Genomic DNA, 20,036 nt, shown 5'->3' with positions numbered 1-20,036 from the left:
TATGCAGGAAATAATTCAAAATAATTTTACCATACATCTTTGTTTCTGTGAAAAATATTGTAAACATTTAGTAAAAAAAATCATACAAATTAAATGATCATCTCAAATTACAAATGTATATTATATAGGTGGTACACCTTGTGGTATTACTACTACTATTGCACTAAAATAAATTCAGATCTTGTATATGAGGGAGTCATGACTAGGGACTCTTGTGTTTTTGTACTCGAAATTCAATTTTGTACGGACACAAGTGGGTTTTGTTCAACAAAAATGAGTTCAGTTTAACATAATTTGTAGCATACTACAAATTTAAAATTTGTCATACAAATTATCTTTCAGTGGACAAAAGATACTTTTGTCATGGCAAAATTCATTTTTGTAACACAGACTTTAGTTTTGTTACCTAATTTAAAAATTGGGCGGCATAATTAATTTTGTATGCAAGTTAGTTTAGTTTGGATTCTGTGAACTAATTTGCATACAAAACTGTATTGTCGTTTATTTTTTGTGTAGACAGAATTTTAAAAAGATAAAGAATAAGAGCGAAAAAAAATACAGAAATAAAGGACCCCATCTATACCCTCATGTTATGGATATATTGTTTGTATACTTGTGTTGCTATTGATCCGAGACTCAGAGTTTGTTTGACGATGCAACAACGCAAACAAAGGCTAATAGTATATCACGACATGACACAGTGGCGGATCCAGAAATTTTTATAAGTGGGGGCCAACTGACTGCCTTAGAGGGGACCCGTTCCAGTCACGCTTCAGTGATTTCCTATATAAGCAACCAACATTTTCCCCAAAAAGCCCTCTAAATCCGCCTCTGCGACATCCGTATAGGCGATATTCCTGTCTTTGGGCAGGTACTTGTATGACTTACATTTGTACATACAAAGAACATACTATAAAAAAAATCAGTGCAAGATAAGCACATTACTCAAACAAGAACGTGTAATTCATAGCAAAACACCGAGTCGTATAATCAAGTTGAAATTAAAACAAGAAAACAAATATTAATAAGCGATAATACTAGTATGCCGCGCTTCGAATGATACATAAACGGATAAGAGGTATTCCAAAAAGTTACTCTAATGCATCATGTATGTAAAAATATGTGTATTGGCTAAAATTTATTTTTATGTCAAATCCTCAACTGACCGGCATTGAATTGCCATACAATACAACACTTACATAAAACAAGCTAAGAAAACCCACTACTCCGACGATAAAGACCGACAAAACATGAACAACACCAACTACAACGTGGTATAGGTAGCAGGACTTAATACTGGCACCAATTTGCTGAGGTAAAAAATATTCTACGGGATTACAAATCCCCCTTTTTGCATATACAATGTATAGAAATAACTCGAGTCATCATAAAACTTTACTCAGTACTCTCAGTATAAAGAACCCGAAAAACAAAAAATGTTGACTTGTAGAATTCTAAGTCTGAGTACAATATTATATATGCGACTGTCGTACAAGTGAGAGGTTTAGCTAGCTTTAAAACCAGGTTCAATCCACCATTTTCTACATAAGAAAATGCCTGTACCAAGTTAGGAATATGACATTTGTTATCGTTTGATGTGTTTGGACTTTTGATTTTTCCATTTGATTTTGGATTTTCTTTTTTGAATTTTCCTCTGAGTTCAGTATGTTTGTGTTTTTACTTTTTATTCTACATTTTTATTACTGAGAAATAGGGCTAGTATGTACATGATGAGGTTTTGAAATTGGTGTCAGATGTTCAGACTCCTTTGTGTTTTTCCATACGATGCAAGGTACAATATGTTTGCCCCATAACACATACTTATCTACTAATATAAGACTTGATAGCTCATAAAAGGTCATTTGACAAAAGGAGTAGGTTCAGTAAGAACCTTTTTTAGCCCCAAAATATAGCAGTTTTACAAAATTGTGAAAATGTAATCTCTTAGCTATTTATTGGAAAGCAGAATGCTTCTGCTACATAAATACGGGCTGTTTTTGACAATACAATGCACAAATATCGGGTACTACTTTCATTAAGCCATGCTAAATTACTGAAATCTTCACAATTTTAGCATTTTAGTTAAATTTTAGACGGTTTCCGTCTTAAATGAACTTGGTCGCATTCGTATTCATTCATAATATTGAAATGTACATTGTAAGTTGTATTTGATGATAATACATAACATATATAAAGGTTGAGGATGAACACTGATGCGGCCACTTTGCTCTTTGACAAAAACCATCTGAACAGTGACGATTTTTTGCATATTTGATAGATTTTTCATATCTAAGCTTGAATCGGAGCATTTTTAATGACTTAATCAGTTAAATCTTTCATATAAACTAATTGAATCAATTGAAATAGATACTAAAGTGTTTAAAAAGTGTTCAAAATATTTCGTTAGATGAACCTGAAATTTGCGGCCAAAATCGGCCCTTATAGGACCCACTCCTTTATTTTCTTTCTTTTGATTTAAGTCCCAAATAATACCAATACAAATATAAGGTAAAAGTCCGAGTCAGCCTTTTTCTGCCATTATTTTATAAATCAAATATCTCGAAAAGGACCTCTGTCACCCATCTAGGTGTTTAGTTTATTTGACCCTTAACTACCGGTTCCTAAACTAGTACTTTTCCAACTTATAGTACCAATTTTAAATTCTTGATTTATTTAATTTCACCCCAGATCACCTAAGTACACCCTTAAAGCAAGCCCAAAGACGACAATCTGATTATATGCACTTAAAGAGACAAGAACTAATTGCCTATAATAAAACACAAGTATAGCATAATGGCAAGATTAAACATTTGAGACACTACTTACATCGGCGAAACTTGAGTCTGTATAAATATGGCACTATTTTACGATTTTTGACAGATCCAGCCTAGGGTTTTAAAAAAGGTTACATAAATATTAAAAGCATAAAAAAGACAATATTAAACAAAAATTAAAAAAAAGACAACTAAAACCTAGATCATATATAAAACGCATAAGCTTTCACTCTTATTTGCGATTTTAGAGCAAGGGAAAGTCGACCCTTTTTATCTTAATCCGCCACTAAGGATCATATGTAGACAGATAAGCCGTTTATTATAGTTCTATTTTGGGATATGCCCATGTCGTACATAGTTCATCAGACGAACCGCCTCGGCATGTCGCATTTTATATTCTTCCTTCAATTCCCCTTCTGAAAAGTTCTTTAGTGTCATTCCATCTACCATGTCTCCTTCAAAAAGTTCTGAATATTTTTCCAGTTTCAGTTTATTAAGTATTTCAACGACATCCGAAATGTTTTTACTGCTAATGTCATGAGCATCATTATCGACCTCATGATCGATTTGCGTAGTGTCTACTTTGAGTGGATTCAATTGTGACGTCACATCAAACACGCCGTCTGGCGAATCATCATCTCCATATATATCCGGTTCATAAATTGCTTCATTTTCTGCACATTTCACAATAGGGTTTACATGTTGCACATTGTTATTTTCATAAGGTCTGTGTTTCTTTTGTTCTTTTTTATCTGATACTTCATTTGATGGTGGTACCGGAAGTGGTCCACGTGGAGGTAAAGATGGCGTTTCTTTGTCATTTGGTATATTTGGGAGCGGTCGTCCAACCGATGTAGTTTTTGGCTTCTCATCAAATGACGACGATTGTTTTCTTGGTGCTGGCATAGGAGGTTCAATATAGTCGTAATCCTCTCCGGAATCTGCTTCTGTGCTAGTTTTTGGCGCTTCTTTCTTTTCCTCAATTATTCGAATCTCTGTCAAAAAATTTAAATACAAGATTTGATTAAAATGATAAAACAGTGAGACGTCAGTTTTTAAATTTTAATTCAAATACCGCTGAATAATCTGTCTGTTACTTTTCCCTGAATTCGTTATTACTTATGATGAAAAGTACACTTTACAAACCAAAACCAAGCTGAGCTGATGATACCTCGGAACCTATAAACTAATCATATCGCCCAACGTTAGACCATGAGCATATCACTTTTTATATCTCGTCTGTCCAAAGCGCTTTTGGGATTAACTTTCATCAGAAACGACTTAACATGTGACCACTCTCCCCACTCATTATTACTCCGTATACCAATACACTGGTTTTCTATGACATGGGTAACAGTGCATTCTTTCACTGAATTTGAATAAATACGTTTATGTGTGTTTAGTAAATTCGGCTTAACCTAAGTATATAAGGAATAAAATGTTAAATGTGACAAATGACATATATCAATACGCTTATTATGAACACAAGGATATGTGGTATCACGAAATGTATGTTATTGAAGACTAATACCATTTTGTTTTAGTTTGTGCAGCTTAAAGAACTGTGCGAACGCAAAATTCACCAAAGTTTTATAAACTTTTAGATTTACTTCAATCGTCTAGTAGGTCTCTCACTATCAAATTATGTAAGATCATGTAATAATATAAAAACTGCATGGAACATAAATTACATAATGCATGGAATATATTTAGTGTGTGTTTGTTTGTTAGTTCGTTCATTCAATGCCGTTTACAATCATACATTGTATCTCATAGCATTACGCACCTGTGTCAAAATCATGGTCGTTGAATTTAGTAATGGATTTGACTTGTTCGTCCATTTTCCTTAGATATTCTTGGAACTTTTCTTTTGTCTGGTCTTCAATCCCATCAATATTAACTATGGTGATATCTGGGATTACAATTATTGTAGTGGTGTCGTCTGGTTTTATGTATCCTGGAGTAAAAGATTTTTATTTTAATATTCATAAAATATAATAATTTTAGTTTCAATAATAGTGAAAATGTTCTGTGAGCAGGAGAGGAGAAAGATAGACATTTTATATATTAAAATACTTGAAAACTAATAAAAACTATATTATTTGTTAAGAAATAAATATCATAAAATGCCGTCTTAGACAATTACAACCGATATCAGAAATTCAAAAGTTAATACAGGTTCTTAGGGACCCTTTAATAGTTGTAGTTTTATGTGAGCCATGTTAAAACTGAAGTCGGTACATTGACTTATAATTGCTTATTTTTGCACATTTTGACTTTGATGCAGAGTTGTCTCATTGGCACTCGAACCACATCTCCGTACTTTTAACCACATGACTCCCGAATCCAGAGACTGAACATACATGAAATCTTTAAGATCACAATCACAAACCAAAAATGATCGGAAAAAGTTCTTTTTTACTTTGCACATTCCGTGTATCATAATTACCATCCAATAAACAATGTCCTTGTAATTAATACTCGTTGAATTCTTCTGTGAAGAGTAACTAGGCGTTACAATAAGTCCACCCACCCTCCCCAGGATTACCGTGTAACATAATTACCATCCAATAAGCAATGTCCTTGGAAGTAATACTCGTTGAATTCTTATGTGATGAGTAACTAGGCGTTACAATCAGTACACCCACCCTCCCCAGGATTACCGTGTAACATAATTACCATCCAAAAGGTAATGTCCTTGTAAATAATACTCGTTGAATTCTTCTCTGATGAGTAACTAGGCATTACAATCAGTCCACCCACCATCCCCAGGATTACCGTGTAACATAATTACCATCCAATAAGCAATGTCCTTGGAAGTAATACTCGTTGAACTCCTCTGTGATGAGTAACTAGGCGTTACAATCAGTCCACCCACCCTCCCCAGGATTACCGTGTAACATAATTACCATCCAATAAGCAATGTCATTGGAAGTAATACTCGTTGAATTCTTATGTGATGAGTAACTAGGCGTTACAATCAGTCCACCCTCCCTCCCCAGGATTACCGTGTAACATAATTACCATCCAATAAGCAATGTCCTTGGAAGTAATACTCGTTGAACTCCTCTGTGATGAGTGACTAGGCGTTACAATAAGTCCACCCACCCTCCCAGGATTACCGTGTAACATAATTACCATCCAATAAGCAATGTCCTTGGAAGTAATACTCGTTGAATTCTTATGTGATGAGTAACTAGGCGTCACAATCAGTCCACCAACCCTCCCCAGGATTACCGTGTAACATTATTACCATCCAATAAGCAATGTCCTTGTAAATAATACTCGTTGAATTCTTTTATGAGTGACTAGGCGTTACAATCAGTCCACCCACCCTCCCCAGGATAACCGTGTAACATAATTACCATCCAATAAGCAATGTCCTTGGAAGTAATACTCGTTGAACTCCTCTGTGATGAGTAACTAGGCGTTACAATCAGTCCACCCACCCTCCCAAGGATTACCGCGTAACATAATTACCATCCAATAAGCAATGTCCTTGGAAGTAATACTCGTTGAATTCTTATGTGATGAGTAACTAGGCGTTACAATCAGTCCACCCACCCTCCCCAGGATTACCGTGTAACATAATTACCATCCAATAAGCAATGTCCTTGGAAGTAATACTCGTTGAATTCTTATGTGATGAGTAACTAGGCGTTACAATCAGTCCACCAACCCTCCCCAGGATTACCGTGTAACATAATTACCATCCAATAAGCAATGTCCTTGTAAATAATACTCGTTGAATTCTTTGATGAGTGACTAGGCGTTACAATCAGTCCACCCACCCTCCCCAGGATAACCGTGTAACATAATTACCATGCAATAAGCAATGTCCTTGGAAGTAATACTCGTTGAACTCCTCTGTAATGAGTAACTAGGCGTTACAATCAGTCCACCCACCATAATTACCATCCAATAAGCAATGTCCTTGGAAGTAATACTCGTTGAATTCTTATGTGATGAGTAACTAGGCGTTACAATCAGTCCACCCACCCTCCCCAGGATTACCGTGTAACATAATTACCATCCAATAAGCAATGTCCTTGGAAGTAATACTCGTTGAACTCCTCTGTGATGAGTAACTGTGCAGTACCCTCAGGTCCAACAGTAATATCATTATGTTTCCGGGAGGAGGTAAAATTTACGAAAACTGGAGGTTTGTTGTTTTTAAGTATGGTTTTTAAGTTCTCTTCTGGTCCTACTGTAAAATATATACAATTGAGTTTAAGCAAGGAGGTTATATAACCTCCTTGGTTAAAGTTAAAGTTTTAACTTAAATGTAACCTCATTTTAAAGTTTTTACAAATTCGATGTTTCGTCCTTTTTTTAAATTTAGTTTGCTGCTCAATTTTAAACCTATGTAATGTTTATCTTTCACCCTTATCGAACAATATAAAATGCAATTTTTATTGTTTATTTCAGAAACTGATACATGTATATGGCTATACTTTCTATCGTAGTTCTAACTTTTTTCATTATTATTCATTTACTTTTGCTAGGGTTTCTTTTTTTTAATGAAAAGGTAATGCTTAATTCTCAGTAATTTACATTTTTGATGTCTTCCATTTTATTATGGTTGATAGCATGAGTTGATAAATAAAAGGTCAAGAATGTTAGGGAACCTGTCAGTTATCAACAGATCTTTTTATCAGACTTTGGTTTTTTGGATTTGTGTTTGTTGTTTGTCTTTCAGCATGTATTGCTTTCTTTGAAATGGGATTGTCATTTGAATATTACATTTGTATCTTTCGCCTCAATTTCCGGATCCAAGTCCCTACTCTCGATCTTTTTAGTTTACCTTTATATTTCTATAATCTTTAGTTTTTGGTCCTATTCCTTTAATTATTTCACGTGTTTGTTTATTATTAACTATTCTTTATATTTCCATTGTTCCCTTATCTTGATTTTTTAATCGTTTTCCTCTTTTCTCTTTATGTCCATGCATTTTCTTGTTTCTTAATTATTTTTGTCAGATATTCTCTATTTTGTAAACCAAACATGAACCTCATTTAGCTGTAAGCTGATACTCACACTTGTTACGTCCCTTTACAACCTGAAACTTTAAGTCAGAATCCACTGGTATACTGAAGAACTGTTCCCTTGTCGTTGATCGCTTGGCCATTACACGTTTCTGTGTAATGTAACGATGGAGACGAACAACCTGAAAACACACAAAAGCAGGTCAAATATGAATAAAAGGTTTGTTGACTGATTCGTGTTAAACGATGCTTTCTGGAATTCCAGATTACGGGTGAGTGATTTTTTAGTCTATCTGAAATTCTATTTTTTAATATTAATTTATTATTCTGAAGAAATGCATTTCAAAAGTATCGTTCTGATCATTCGGATGAATCATTTCACGTTGTGATTTGTACAAAGTAGGACGCATTTCGAGTTATCAGACGCTTTCTAATTTTAACGGCCCAAAATTAATTGTTATTACTTTAGAAACCTCGTTTATTAGTCATAAAAACAAATCTGGTGCAGTTTCAGGACTTTGAAAGGGGGATCCAGCAAGCCAACATTTTGAACAATACTTTTTTAAGTCTAATGTATTAACTACATATGAAGCTTCTCAAAAGCGGCGTGTCCCCTGCACCATCCCCCGAAAAAAATCGTTTTGGTAACGGTTAACCTATACATGTAACTGTACAGTGGAGACTATGAGGATTCAATCTTAGTATATAGACGTCGCGTACGGTGTTGGTGATAATACGGGTTTTGCTTTCCAGTTCGCCTTTATTGCATTTGTTAGAAGTTTCGGAATTGATAACTATATAAATGTATATATCAAAATGTGCGTAATTAAAAGTAGAAATGGAATATGCCTTCAAATCAATACTTTTATTCATTTTGTTACTCGAATGATCACTAATAACACTGATTTTGAGCGTGTAGACAAGTAACACCGCGACATATGATCAGCGTTGCTTTGAAGTTATTCTTGTAATTTTTTGAACTCATTAAAAAAAAATTGTACTCCTAGAAAGAGTAGTCTTTGGTGTTAATGGTGTATGTTTTATTTATGAAGTCATCATTAACTGGACGCGTCTGACCAGGACGAAAAGTTCACTTTGTTTTGTGGTCAAGCCGAAAATCGAAAAAAAATATGGATAGGGGTGAAGTTAAGAGTGATTTCAAAAGGTAACTCAAATAAATTATTCCGAAAATGATATATCTTTTTATTCCGTATATAATAAGGAAAAAAAATTAAAAAGTTTTGTCACAACATTCCAAAAGATCGTGGCAGAATTAATGATTTTTTGAAATTTGTATTTCTGTCACAAATCCCAAATCTCGCATATTTTTTGGAGTTCTTCAAAATTCGAACGAATGCTGCAGATCCAAACCACAATTTACATATTCATCCTTCCTGTGTCAAAATTATACAATAAATATACTACTTGCTAAGTCTTCAATTAGTAAGTATTGTTTAAATTATGTCCTGAATTGTTCATTTTATTAAATCCGTTGATATGTCACACTCGCCGTTTTCTGACGTTTTGGCGTATTTGTTAAGTGTCTTATGAAAAGTAATAGGCAGTTGCAGTCTTTTCTACGATATGAAATTTTATTCAAACGAGAAAACTTTTTTTTAAGTGTATAAAAACAAATTGTGTCGAAGTTTTAAGAGAAAATATTGAAAAACAAATAAACGCGATCTTTTTGTTTTTGTCTAGTCAAAATGTCACAAAACGCCGTTTTTTACATTTTTGTTACAAGTATGATAAGTCATATAATACAGTTTTGGAGGGAGGAAAATTTGAAATAATAATAGCACAAAAAATACTATATAACATTAAAATCTATTGTTCAGGGATTTTTTTGAACCCATTTTCGATCACATGTCGGAAGTATTAACGACACAGTCAGCGAGTACTTTTGTCTAGTCATAATGTCACACCATGCTTTTTTACTTGTTTTGACGTTACGTTCTGTAAAACTTGACATGTAGTGCCTAACGTCGAAAATGGCGGAAGCTTTTACGTGTCATGCTTATTTACTTTTTCCAATTTGATATAACGAATTATGAATTTGATATAACAATTTATCAAATTGTCAATTTGATATAACAGAGTATCAATTTGATATAACAATTTAATATCAATTAGAGATAACAAATAGTCAATTTGATGTAACAAATTGTGAATTTCTCTACCAATAGTATGATTTAATTATAATAATGAGATTGATTGAAACATTGCGTAACCCAAATTTGCGCATTTGTTTGTGTATTGATTCATTGTTTATCTGACGTCCAGCGACAAATATGTCATTGAATGTTTATTCAAAACTTTCTTAACAGGTTAAATGTTTCTGAAACCCTCTTCCTCCCCTTTTATCTATTTTTTGAGGCAGTTTGCGGGACTAGTTTGAACGTTATTTGTATTCAGAACATGGGACTTGGTGTCTTCAGAACGAACGATTATAATAGAAAAAGGATCAATTTATATTGCACATTTCAAATCAGAAAGAATGGATAGTGTGTTTCTAGGGACATAGGAACATGCAAGGATAAACAAATGCTGGCATGCTTCTTTATCAATTTCGACGGGCACATACAAGGATTGATAACTCATCATTAAGTTCATCCTTCCTATATATTTGTTTCAATATTTATTTTGTTTGCACACTTTTTATTAAAAACAAAGACCCATGCGCGAGATCTAGAAGAGAAAACCCATGCACAATCAGTGCAAAAGGGATCTGATATATCAAATTTTAAAAGTCCGTTCTAGCCTGGAATTTATATTCCAAAGAACGTACGTAATGGGCTCTGTGTATATCCCCTGTACAAAAATTATTTCCTCACACAATACTGTTCATAAAGTTGCAGTAGGAACTGATTTTTCTCTTTATCTTGTCTATATAAAAAAGAAGATGTGATATGATTGCCAATGAGACAACTATCCACAAAAGACCAAAATTACAAAGACATTAACAACTATAGGTCACCGTACGGCCTTCACCAATGAGCAAAGCCATTACCGCATAGTCAGCTATAATAGATTGTTGTGCTTATTCACCTATACATTGTATTTTTATATATGTTGTTGTTTGCAATTTGATGAAAGTATCAAGAAAAACGTAAATAGCTGAGTGACAACTATAGAATTACTTTTATTTCCATGATGAACCAAAGTGAACATACAAATATACATACAACTTTGATATTAAGCCAGCATAAATTACTGCTCGTGGTTTTAGTATTATTCAACTAGGAAAGTTTTCGCTATTAAAAATGGGCTTTCGAAAATACAGCTGAACGGATAAATCCAGCGCTAAAATGGGCTCTAATGTCTGCGCTAAAATGTCCCCTAGTAGTTTTTCGCTAAAATTATCTGCGCCCATCTGTTTTCTTGTTCATAGTTGAGATTAAATTTCCTTTTGTTTATGAAATTGGCAAATTTGATTAAATTAATTTTATTGTGGTTAATTTTGAATTTGCTTTTAACTGTTGATTCTTTTGACATTTAATACAGGCGAAGAAACAAACGATTCAACTTATAAAATCTTTATTCTACGGAAGCCGATAAGGGCCATTCAAAAAAAAAAAATTATGTCGTTATAACGACATAGCATGTCGTAATTTCGACATAACATGTCGTTATTACGACATCGCTATGTCGTAATTTCGACATAACATGTCGTTATAACGACATCGCTATGTCGTAATTTCGATATGTCGTAATAACGACATCGCTATATTTAAAAGAATATGTATTATGATAGGCAAAAGACTAAATGACAAAGAAATTAACAATTATACGTCATCATTATGTCCCCGATAATTAGAAAAGCCCCCGCATGGTCAGCTATAAAAGAGGGAAGAAAGCTTCCAGAGGGAGAGTCTCCGAAATGCTGTGTGGCAGACAGTGTTATTATTCAATTATTAGCTCCCTTGGTAAAGCTCCATATTTCATATTTAATGTATTCTATTGTTAAATAATTTACATGAAGCTTAATAAGTATATATTTGTTAATTGCATAGCTTTTGCTATTTGAATTCATTGGTTAAAGATATTTATTTATATTGTTAAGTTTAATATTTGCATCGTCGCAAAATCTTTGGATACCTTCTTTGGATACCTTCAGTGAGAAATTTATATATGTTATAGTTAACAATCTAGATTAACCTGGACCATAGTGCTAGGCTGTACAGTCAAACAAAGCCGTTAAGATTAACAAGATACCGGTCGTAATAGCTTTGCAGTCACACATGTTGGTAGAATGAAATGTGGAATTATTAGAGGACTGAAATTGTATAACCAAGTCAAGCCAAGCTTTCCATCTCCCTTTAAACGAGCGCAAACTACATGGCTTCTTGGTATAAGGGTGAATTGAAGTATTGATAGCTCTATTTCTACTTTCAAACGTTGGGCACGCGCGATGTTCCTACAACCCCTAGGATTTAAAACAGAATCCAACGTTACATTTATGAAAAACTGTTTTAACTCTTATGTATAGTGATCCTATTCTCTGATCTTCTTGATTCTTGACAGGAACAACGACATGTGTCGGTTCTTTGTGGCGTTAAAGCCGTTATTTTACCAAATTTCATTTGACTCGACTGCATATTATAGTAGAAAATGAATAAAAATAGTCAGACAATCTAACAAAAGTACAAATATTTGCCTCATGTGAGTTCAAATATTGCTGATTCAATAAAATCTTCTCTACACAGTTGTTTTTCAAACGGTAGCCATTTTGTCCAAGTTGATATTTCGTTTTTCAAAGCAGTTAAAAGGCGTATTTTTTTTATAATTGGTCAAAACAAAAGTTAGATATACGAAGAGTAAAAAATGCCAAGATTCTTTCCTTATTAACTACATATTTGGGTCTTAAAGGAATAAAATGCTTCCATACATTACAAAACGGTAGCCAATTTTTTAAATGTGCTAAAGTTTCAATTAAATGTTTATGATAATTAAAACAAATCGTGTTATGAAATTTGGAGAAAGATGTTACTGATTGCTGCCGAATTTTTTTTTAGTGCATGTTGCTAAAGACTCCGCCCGGGGAAATAGGTTCGACACAGGTTAAATTTTGCAATTTTTATTAATTGTATAGCTTTTAACGGATTATTTAAAAGAATTTGGAAATGGGGGGAAAATCCCATTTTATAAAATAAATTGAAATTTATGTTACGGAAGTACTCCGAAATAGATCATTTAAAGTCGTCACTTCAGTTAGGTGCAATCACCAATATTAAAACACTAAATACCAGTTCACGGAACATTTTACTTCGCGATTTGTCCTGCTATTTCGTGATGAAAGTAATTCCTGTACTAGCGAAGCCGGAACTTTTCGTAAATATAAACTTGTGCATGAAATGGAGGTAATTGAAAGACGAATCCCAAACAGCAACGAAAACCGTTTCATCGAATTATAAAAAATATGGATTATATTTGTATTTGCCGTTTTCGCGGACGACCCAGGAGTAGATTACTATATTTTAAAATGTATATATCTGAAGATGACTTGGGAAATTATTCTCAAGCCAAGGTTCAAGTAATTGAAGGGGTGTATTTCGACAACTTATGTGTCAGGGAAAATACAATTCTATTCAAATTTAACCAAGGGTAAAAATGTTCGATTTACTTGCAGAAATATATTTGTATTGGGGATGAATTAAGATATAGAAATTTTACAATGACAGATGATATGCAACTTGAAAGTTAAACATCCTATGATAAAAAAAAATATGAAAACCGTATACATGTACTTCCGTCTCATCTTTCCTTCCTACATTACTTGCGACAGTACTGCATTTTAAGTTGAAATAACTTAAAGGGTAAACATTATTATATCGATTTCCACAACTCGAGGTAATTTTTTGATAAAATGACATCACAAAACGAACAGAACCAGAATCAACCAACAATATAAAAAACCGAATAAAACTTGCAAACTCTTCGACGTCGCATTTTGTTGTAGGAATATCGTGCCCAACGTTTGAAAGTAGCATAAGGGTAATTGATACTTTAATTTCCCCTTATTGCAAGAAGCCATGTAGAATGCGCTTATTTAGAGGGTGATGGGATAGGCTCTCATATTCATATACTAGTAGTATTATCTTCCTCAACTGTCTGAACAGCTTTTCTTATTTTTCTTTATAACACCTCTTTGTCAAACGTTAATAGTATATACCCTCAATTGTGTTTTATAAAATATATAAGTTTCTCACTGAAGGTATTCAAAGAAGGTATCCAAAGATTTTGCGACGATGCAATTATTAAAATTTTCAATATAAATAAATATCTTTAACCAATGAATTCAAATAGCAAAAGCTATGCAATCAACAAATATATACTTATTAAGCTTCATGTAAATTATTTAACAATAAAATGCATTAATTATGAAATTTGGAGTTTTACCAAGGGAGCTAATAATTGAATAATAACACTGTCTGCAACACAGCATTTCGGGGTCTCTCCCTCTGGTATCTTTCCTCCCTCTTTTATAGCTGACTATGCGGGGGTTTCTAATTATTGGGGGCATTATGATGACGTACAGTTGTTAATATCTGTGTCATTTAGTCTTTTGGCAATCATAATACATATTCTTTTATAAATAGCGATGTCGTTATTACGACATAGCGATGTCGTTATAACGACATAGTGATGTCGTTATTACGACATGATATGTCGAAATTACGACATAGCGATGTCGTTTTAACGACATGTAATGTCGAAATTACGACATAGCGATGTCGTAATAACGACATGTTATGTCGAAATTACGACATAGCGATGTCGTAATAACGACATGTTATGTCGAAATTACGACATGCTATGTCGTAATTACGACATAATTTTTTTTTTTTTAATGGCCCTTATCGGCTATCAAAAGCGGATAAAAGAATAAGCCCTTGACAACATTTACGAGTATGATGGTCTTGTGAAACCATGATAGTCCGTCTGAAGGGGGTGATAAATGACTGAACCGTGTTAAGAGAGAGCAATATCTCTTGCACATAAAAGTCACCCTTTTAGATTTTAAAAGAGCAGGCTAAGGCTACAAGGAACTACTCGCACCCTCAAAGTGGAAACGGATTAATTATAAATATCCTGTTACAATCAAAAGAAGAGAAAATATCTTTGCTCCAAAGGAAAACTTATTCAAATGAATATTATTTTTCCGTTTTAATTTAACTGTACTTAAAAAAATATGTGCCGCTTTTGCATTTCGGTTCTATACGTAGCAATTCAAGCAAACCGCTCATATAAATTATGCTGTATGATTGAGCTGTACGAAATGAAAAAACGTACGACGTTATTTATACAATGCATGAAAAATAACGTCAAACTAACGTTACCAAAACTAACACCAACACCGTACGCGACGTCATATATACGTTTCAATAACCACCATAGGCATTTATTTAAATCGGCTGGTGCAAAGCGTGTAGTTAAGCTTAGTGACCCCGTTCTTCATGTGTCAAAAAAATCAAGAGACCATGGTCGGGTCTTACTATCTTTCTTAAGATATACAACAACACCATGGTTTAATTGTCAAAATTATACCATAGATGGTAGAGAGCTATGGTATAATTTTCGGTTATTTAGATTTATACTCTTGTTGCATGCCCATAGGTTACATTGTACAGCTATAGGTTAAACGATCTTATTTTCATATTGTTTATTTCCTGTGATAAGGTTTACATATATGTAGGTGTTTTTTGTAGTTTGTGGGAATCCAACGCGGATGGGTTTAAGGTTATACTAAAGTTTCACTTTTGAAAGTGTAAAATATGTCTTGTTTTTTTCTAATCTCTACAAATGGCTTAACTTCTTGATTCAGTTTACAGTGTATCGCATCTCGTTGCTGAGTTTAAAAATATATATTTAAGTATCTATATATATATTTAAAAAAAAATACCTTACCTGATCAGAAGCGACATCGTCGAATTTCGTCTTCCCATAAACCCCGCCAGTAATTATGGCCAACTGGGGGAGTTTGTTCTTGTATTTATCAAAGTAGTCCCTCAGGTTCAATTCTGAATCTTCATCATATTTAAACTCCATTCTAAAAACAATAAAACTGATTGCAAAACTGGAAACAGCAATTGCATAGGTAAAGGTAAATTTCTATGGCCAAGGTTGAATGTTTATGGTCAAGGTTAAATATAAATGGTCAAGGTTAAATATTCATGGTCAAAGTTAAATATTCATGGTCAAAGTTTAATATTGATTTTCAAGGTTAAATATTAATGGTTAAGGTTAAATATTCATGGTCAGGGTTAAATATGCATAGTCAAGGTTAATTATTCTTGGTCAGGGTTAAATATTAATGGCCAAGGTTAAATATGAATGGTCAGGGTTAAATGATCATGGTCAAGGTTAAATGTTTATGGTCAAGGTTAAATGTTTATGGTTAAGGTTAAATATTAATATGCAATGACCCTTCATACTTTTGTAAGAAAGTTTTTTTTGGATTTGGAGTCCAACATACTACATTCTTTATTTAAATTGTAGAAGATTCACAGAGTTTGAATAATGCCAAATATGATGCAATTCGTCAAAGATGGAAAAGTGTGGACATATTTGTTTGCAGGCAATAAATCGTTTCTTCGCACACTCCTCGAAAGAGTCTGTTGACAGGTCTTTATTTTGCTATTATATGTTGTTTGTCTGTTTGTTTGTTTGTCTGTTTGTCTTCTCCTCCTCTTTTTAGCCATCGCGTTGTCAGTTTATTTAGACTTACGAGTTTGACTGTTCTTTTGGTGTATTTCGCCTCTCTCTAAATAGCAAACTTTAATGTAAGTAAAGAGATGCGGTTAAGCGTTTTTGAACTACACACATAAAATATGTGCATATATTATAATATCATATTTAACAGTTAAGGATAGTTGTTTTGTTGCACTACTGAAATATTTAAAATGTTGTTAACCGTCGTAAATCTTTGAGGAAGTTCGCTTGTCAGATTTTGGAATTATTGTCAGATTTTCCGAATCCTCTAGTTGTATTCAGTTGAATGCCTTAAACAAATTTGCCCATTCACCCCCATTTATTTTATAAATCTTTTACGCGTATCATTATAAGCCATCTGTAAAAGTCTTATAAAATCGTTGTTATTTTTACAAGTTTTTGGAGAAAGTTAAACTTGTCAATGATAAAGCTATGAAAAGTCAAGAGAAAAACATTTTACCACCAAAATTTCTATGGCTTATAATATCGGAAAAACAAGCACATTGACCTACATTTTATGTTTTGCTCTTTTGGTTTCTTTATTAATCCTCTATCAATATTTACTAATGTAATAAAAAGTTTGTTATTTTGAAACTGAGTAGCGAACTTATTTAAACTCTTATGTTGAGAACAAGTCTTTTGTTCCAACTTATAAAAGAAGTTTTTTTTTCAAATTTATCTAAGAGCAATACTTCAATATAATCAAATATAAAAATCAATATTCAGAATAATTATAGAGTAGATAATAGAAATTCCGATCCATTAACAATGGTTATATCTTAAGGTGGTATCTAACACTAAAGGGAGATAACTCTGTAAAATCAGCTAAACGTTTTGATTACGTTGCATTGTTTAGGGAATATTAAGCTTCTCAATGATCAAAATTATTGTTTGTCAAACTGCTATATATAACCAGTGTAATTTTTCTGACAAAACGGTTGGTTCAAAGATTTTAAAATTTTATGTTTTTGTTTAAGGGCCAAAGTAAATACTTTGACAAAATTTTATGAAAAATTAACTAGCCAAATTAATTTAAGTAAAAGTGTTGGGTACCACCTTAAATATTTTTAACACTTCTTTTAGCATATATTTCAAATTCGGGACCTTTAGGGGTTTTGGATTTGCTCATTGTTAAAGACCGTATGGAAACTTAAAGCTGCTTAAGTCTGCGTTTTTTTCACCCTCATGGATAGTTATCTCATTCCATGCAGGCACAATCATACAACTTTCCTTATTTCTATATTCACATTTTTGTTTTACCGATATCATCTGAATGAGCTGAATTCTTTACATTTTTATTTTAAGTACAATAAGTAAAGTATACAATTTCCCATTTTATTGCTAAACCAATAAAAGTGGTTATTTCACAGAGATAAGATGAACACTTAACTTAAGTTTTATGTTTATACATGGACCACTTTCATATAAGCAATTGTTTCAAGTGAATATTTTTATCTTTTTAACTTCGAGTTCATCCGCCGATATCACTACAAAGTCACTAGTCTGAAATGTTTCCTTTTTGTCTGCATTTTGTTTTTAATTAACATCTTGGAAAGTCACTTTGAAGAATAATGTCTGAATTTTAATTTACATAATTTTAACATTCACAGCTTATCTTTAGAAAACCTTAACATTCTGTTATCAATTTTATTTTAAATTGAACATTCTTAATTTTTTTAAGCAGATTCTTTACATTCTATATCGTATTAACAGATTCTTAATATTCTTAATATGTTTAACAGATTCTTATCATGATGAATTTGTTTAACAGATTCTTAACATTCTGAATTTGTTTTAACAGTTTCTTAACATTCTTAATTTGTTTAACAGATTCATAAAATTCTTAATTTGTTGATTTGTTTTAAGATTCTTAACAATCAGAATTCGTTTAAACAGATTATTAACATTCTGAATTTGTTTTAACAGATTCTTAACATTCAGAATTTGTTTTAATAGATTCTTAACATTCAGAATTTGTTTGAACAGATTTTTATCATTCTGAATTTGTTTTAACAGATCCTCATCATTCTGAATTTGTTTTAACAGATTCTTAACATTCAGAACTTGTTTTAACAGATTTTTATCATTCTGAATTTGTTTTAACAGATCCTCATCATTCTGAATTTGTTTTAATAGATTCTAAACATTCAGAATTTGTTTTAATAGATTCTTCATATTATCATTCAGAATTTGTTTTAATAGATTCTTCATAGTCTCATTCTGAATTTGTTTTAACAGATTCTTATCATTCTGAATTTGTTTTAACAGATCCTCATCATTCTGAACTTGTTTTAACAGATTCTTAACATTCAGAGATACTTAACATTCTTAATTTGTTTGACAGATTTTTAATTTGTTTCACAGATTCTAAATTTGTTAATATAATAACAGATTCTAAATAAAGGCAACAGTAGTATACCGCTGTTCAAAACACATAAATCCATGGACAAAAAAACAAAATACTTTTTTCAAAGGGTCATGGAGATATATAATTATTATTAATATAATAACAGATGTTAACTACTGTGTTTTCTATTATTTTGTTTATATTATTTTCAGGTACATGTTACTTGGTGGGTTTAGTTTATAGATTAGTAAAGACATTAGAATAGACAATAGTATTATATTGAAGCCATAAATAGCCAATCAACAGTGGTAGCAGAGCTTACAAAGTTGGCAACAGCACCTAGTTGCAAGAACCCACCAGGTTTGACCAAAGATAAAAGTTATCAACAATGGAAAAATGAAGTCAAAATGTGGCAACTCGTGACAGATCTTGACAAGAAGAAGAGAGTTTTGGCTTTAGCTTTGTCGCTACAAGGAAAACCAAGGGAAGTAGCCCTAGAAGTAGATCCCACTGATTTAAATGTTGATGAGGGAGTAGATAAGCTGATAACTGAGTTGGACAAGCTTTTTGAGAAGGATAAAATAGACCAGGCTTATGCTGCATATACTGTATTTGATCAGTTCCACAGAGTAGATGATATAAGCATGTCTGATTATATCATTGAGTTTGAGCAGAGATACAATAAATGTAAGAAATATGAAATGGTACTCCCAGATGCAATTCTAGCTTTTAAACTTCTTGACAATGCTGGGTTAAGTCAAAGTAATCGTCAGCTGGCATTAACTGCATGTTCTGACCTTAAATTCGACACAATGAAATCTGCTTTGAATAGGATATTCGCATCAAAATCTCGAAATCTTCCTGGAGAACAAGACTCTGTTGTAACTATCAAAGAAGAATCAGCTTTTTTGTCAGTGATGGGTATTATCAGAGAGGTCGAATTTAGTTCAAGAAGAAGTTTTCCTCGTAATCGAGCTGATAGATCAACCAACTCTAGTAAACTTAAGACTAAAATGAATCCAGTCTTCAATGGAAATGTCTCAAGATGTAAAATATGTGATTCCAAATTTCATTGGGTCAAGGATTGTCCTCACAAGCAGCTCGATGTGAATCTAACAGAACACGAGAGTGATGAGTTAAATGAAATTGTAAATATAACATTATTCACCTCAGCACAAGAATTTAACCCTTTGACAGTGTTTGTCGCAGAAGCCTACA

The 20,036-nt window shown here is 32.7% G+C and overlaps 1 protein-coding gene across 1 annotated transcript; it reads right to left on the bottom strand.

Annotated features, from left to right (window-relative positions):
• Positions 1-1,141: 1,141 nt before the first annotated feature.
• LOC134690814 (uncharacterized) lies at positions 1,142-15,808 on the bottom strand. The gene is made up of 5 exons (XM_063550899.1): positions 15,668-15,808; positions 7,812-7,941; positions 6,805-6,981; positions 4,561-4,731; positions 1,142-3,769 (listed from the first exon to the last, which is right to left on the bottom strand). The coding sequence occupies exons 1-5, from the start codon at positions 15,806-15,808 to the stop codon at positions 3,102-3,104; spliced, it is 1,287 nt and encodes a 428-aa protein (XP_063406969.1). The 3' UTR covers positions 1,142-3,101.
• Positions 15,809-20,036: the final 4,228 nt, after the last annotated feature.

The sequence above is a fragment of the Mytilus trossulus genome, chromosome 11, assembly GCF_036588685.1.
Source record: "Mytilus trossulus isolate FHL-02 chromosome 11, PNRI_Mtr1.1.1.hap1, whole genome shotgun sequence".
Classification (NCBI taxonomy): domain Eukaryota; kingdom Metazoa; phylum Mollusca; class Bivalvia; order Mytilida; family Mytilidae; genus Mytilus; species Mytilus trossulus.
The sequence above is the reverse complement of the archived record's forward strand: the minus strand, read 5'-3'. Positions and strand labels throughout refer to the sequence as shown.

Excerpts from the sequence above, each read along its gene's own strand:
- LOC134690814 (XM_063550899.1), bottom strand. The coding sequence starts at position 15,808 with ATGGAGTTTAAATATGATGAAGATTCAGAATTGAACCTGAGGGACTAC. Across the intron at positions 7,942-15,667 it reads ACGATGTCGCTTCTGATCAG|GTTGTTCGTCTCCATCGTTA; the intron begins GTAAGGTATTTT and ends GTGTGTTTTCAG. Across the intron at positions 3,770-4,560 it reads CGACCATGATTTTGACACAG|AGATTCGAATAATTGAGGAA; the intron begins GTGCGTAATGCT and ends ATTTTTTGACAG.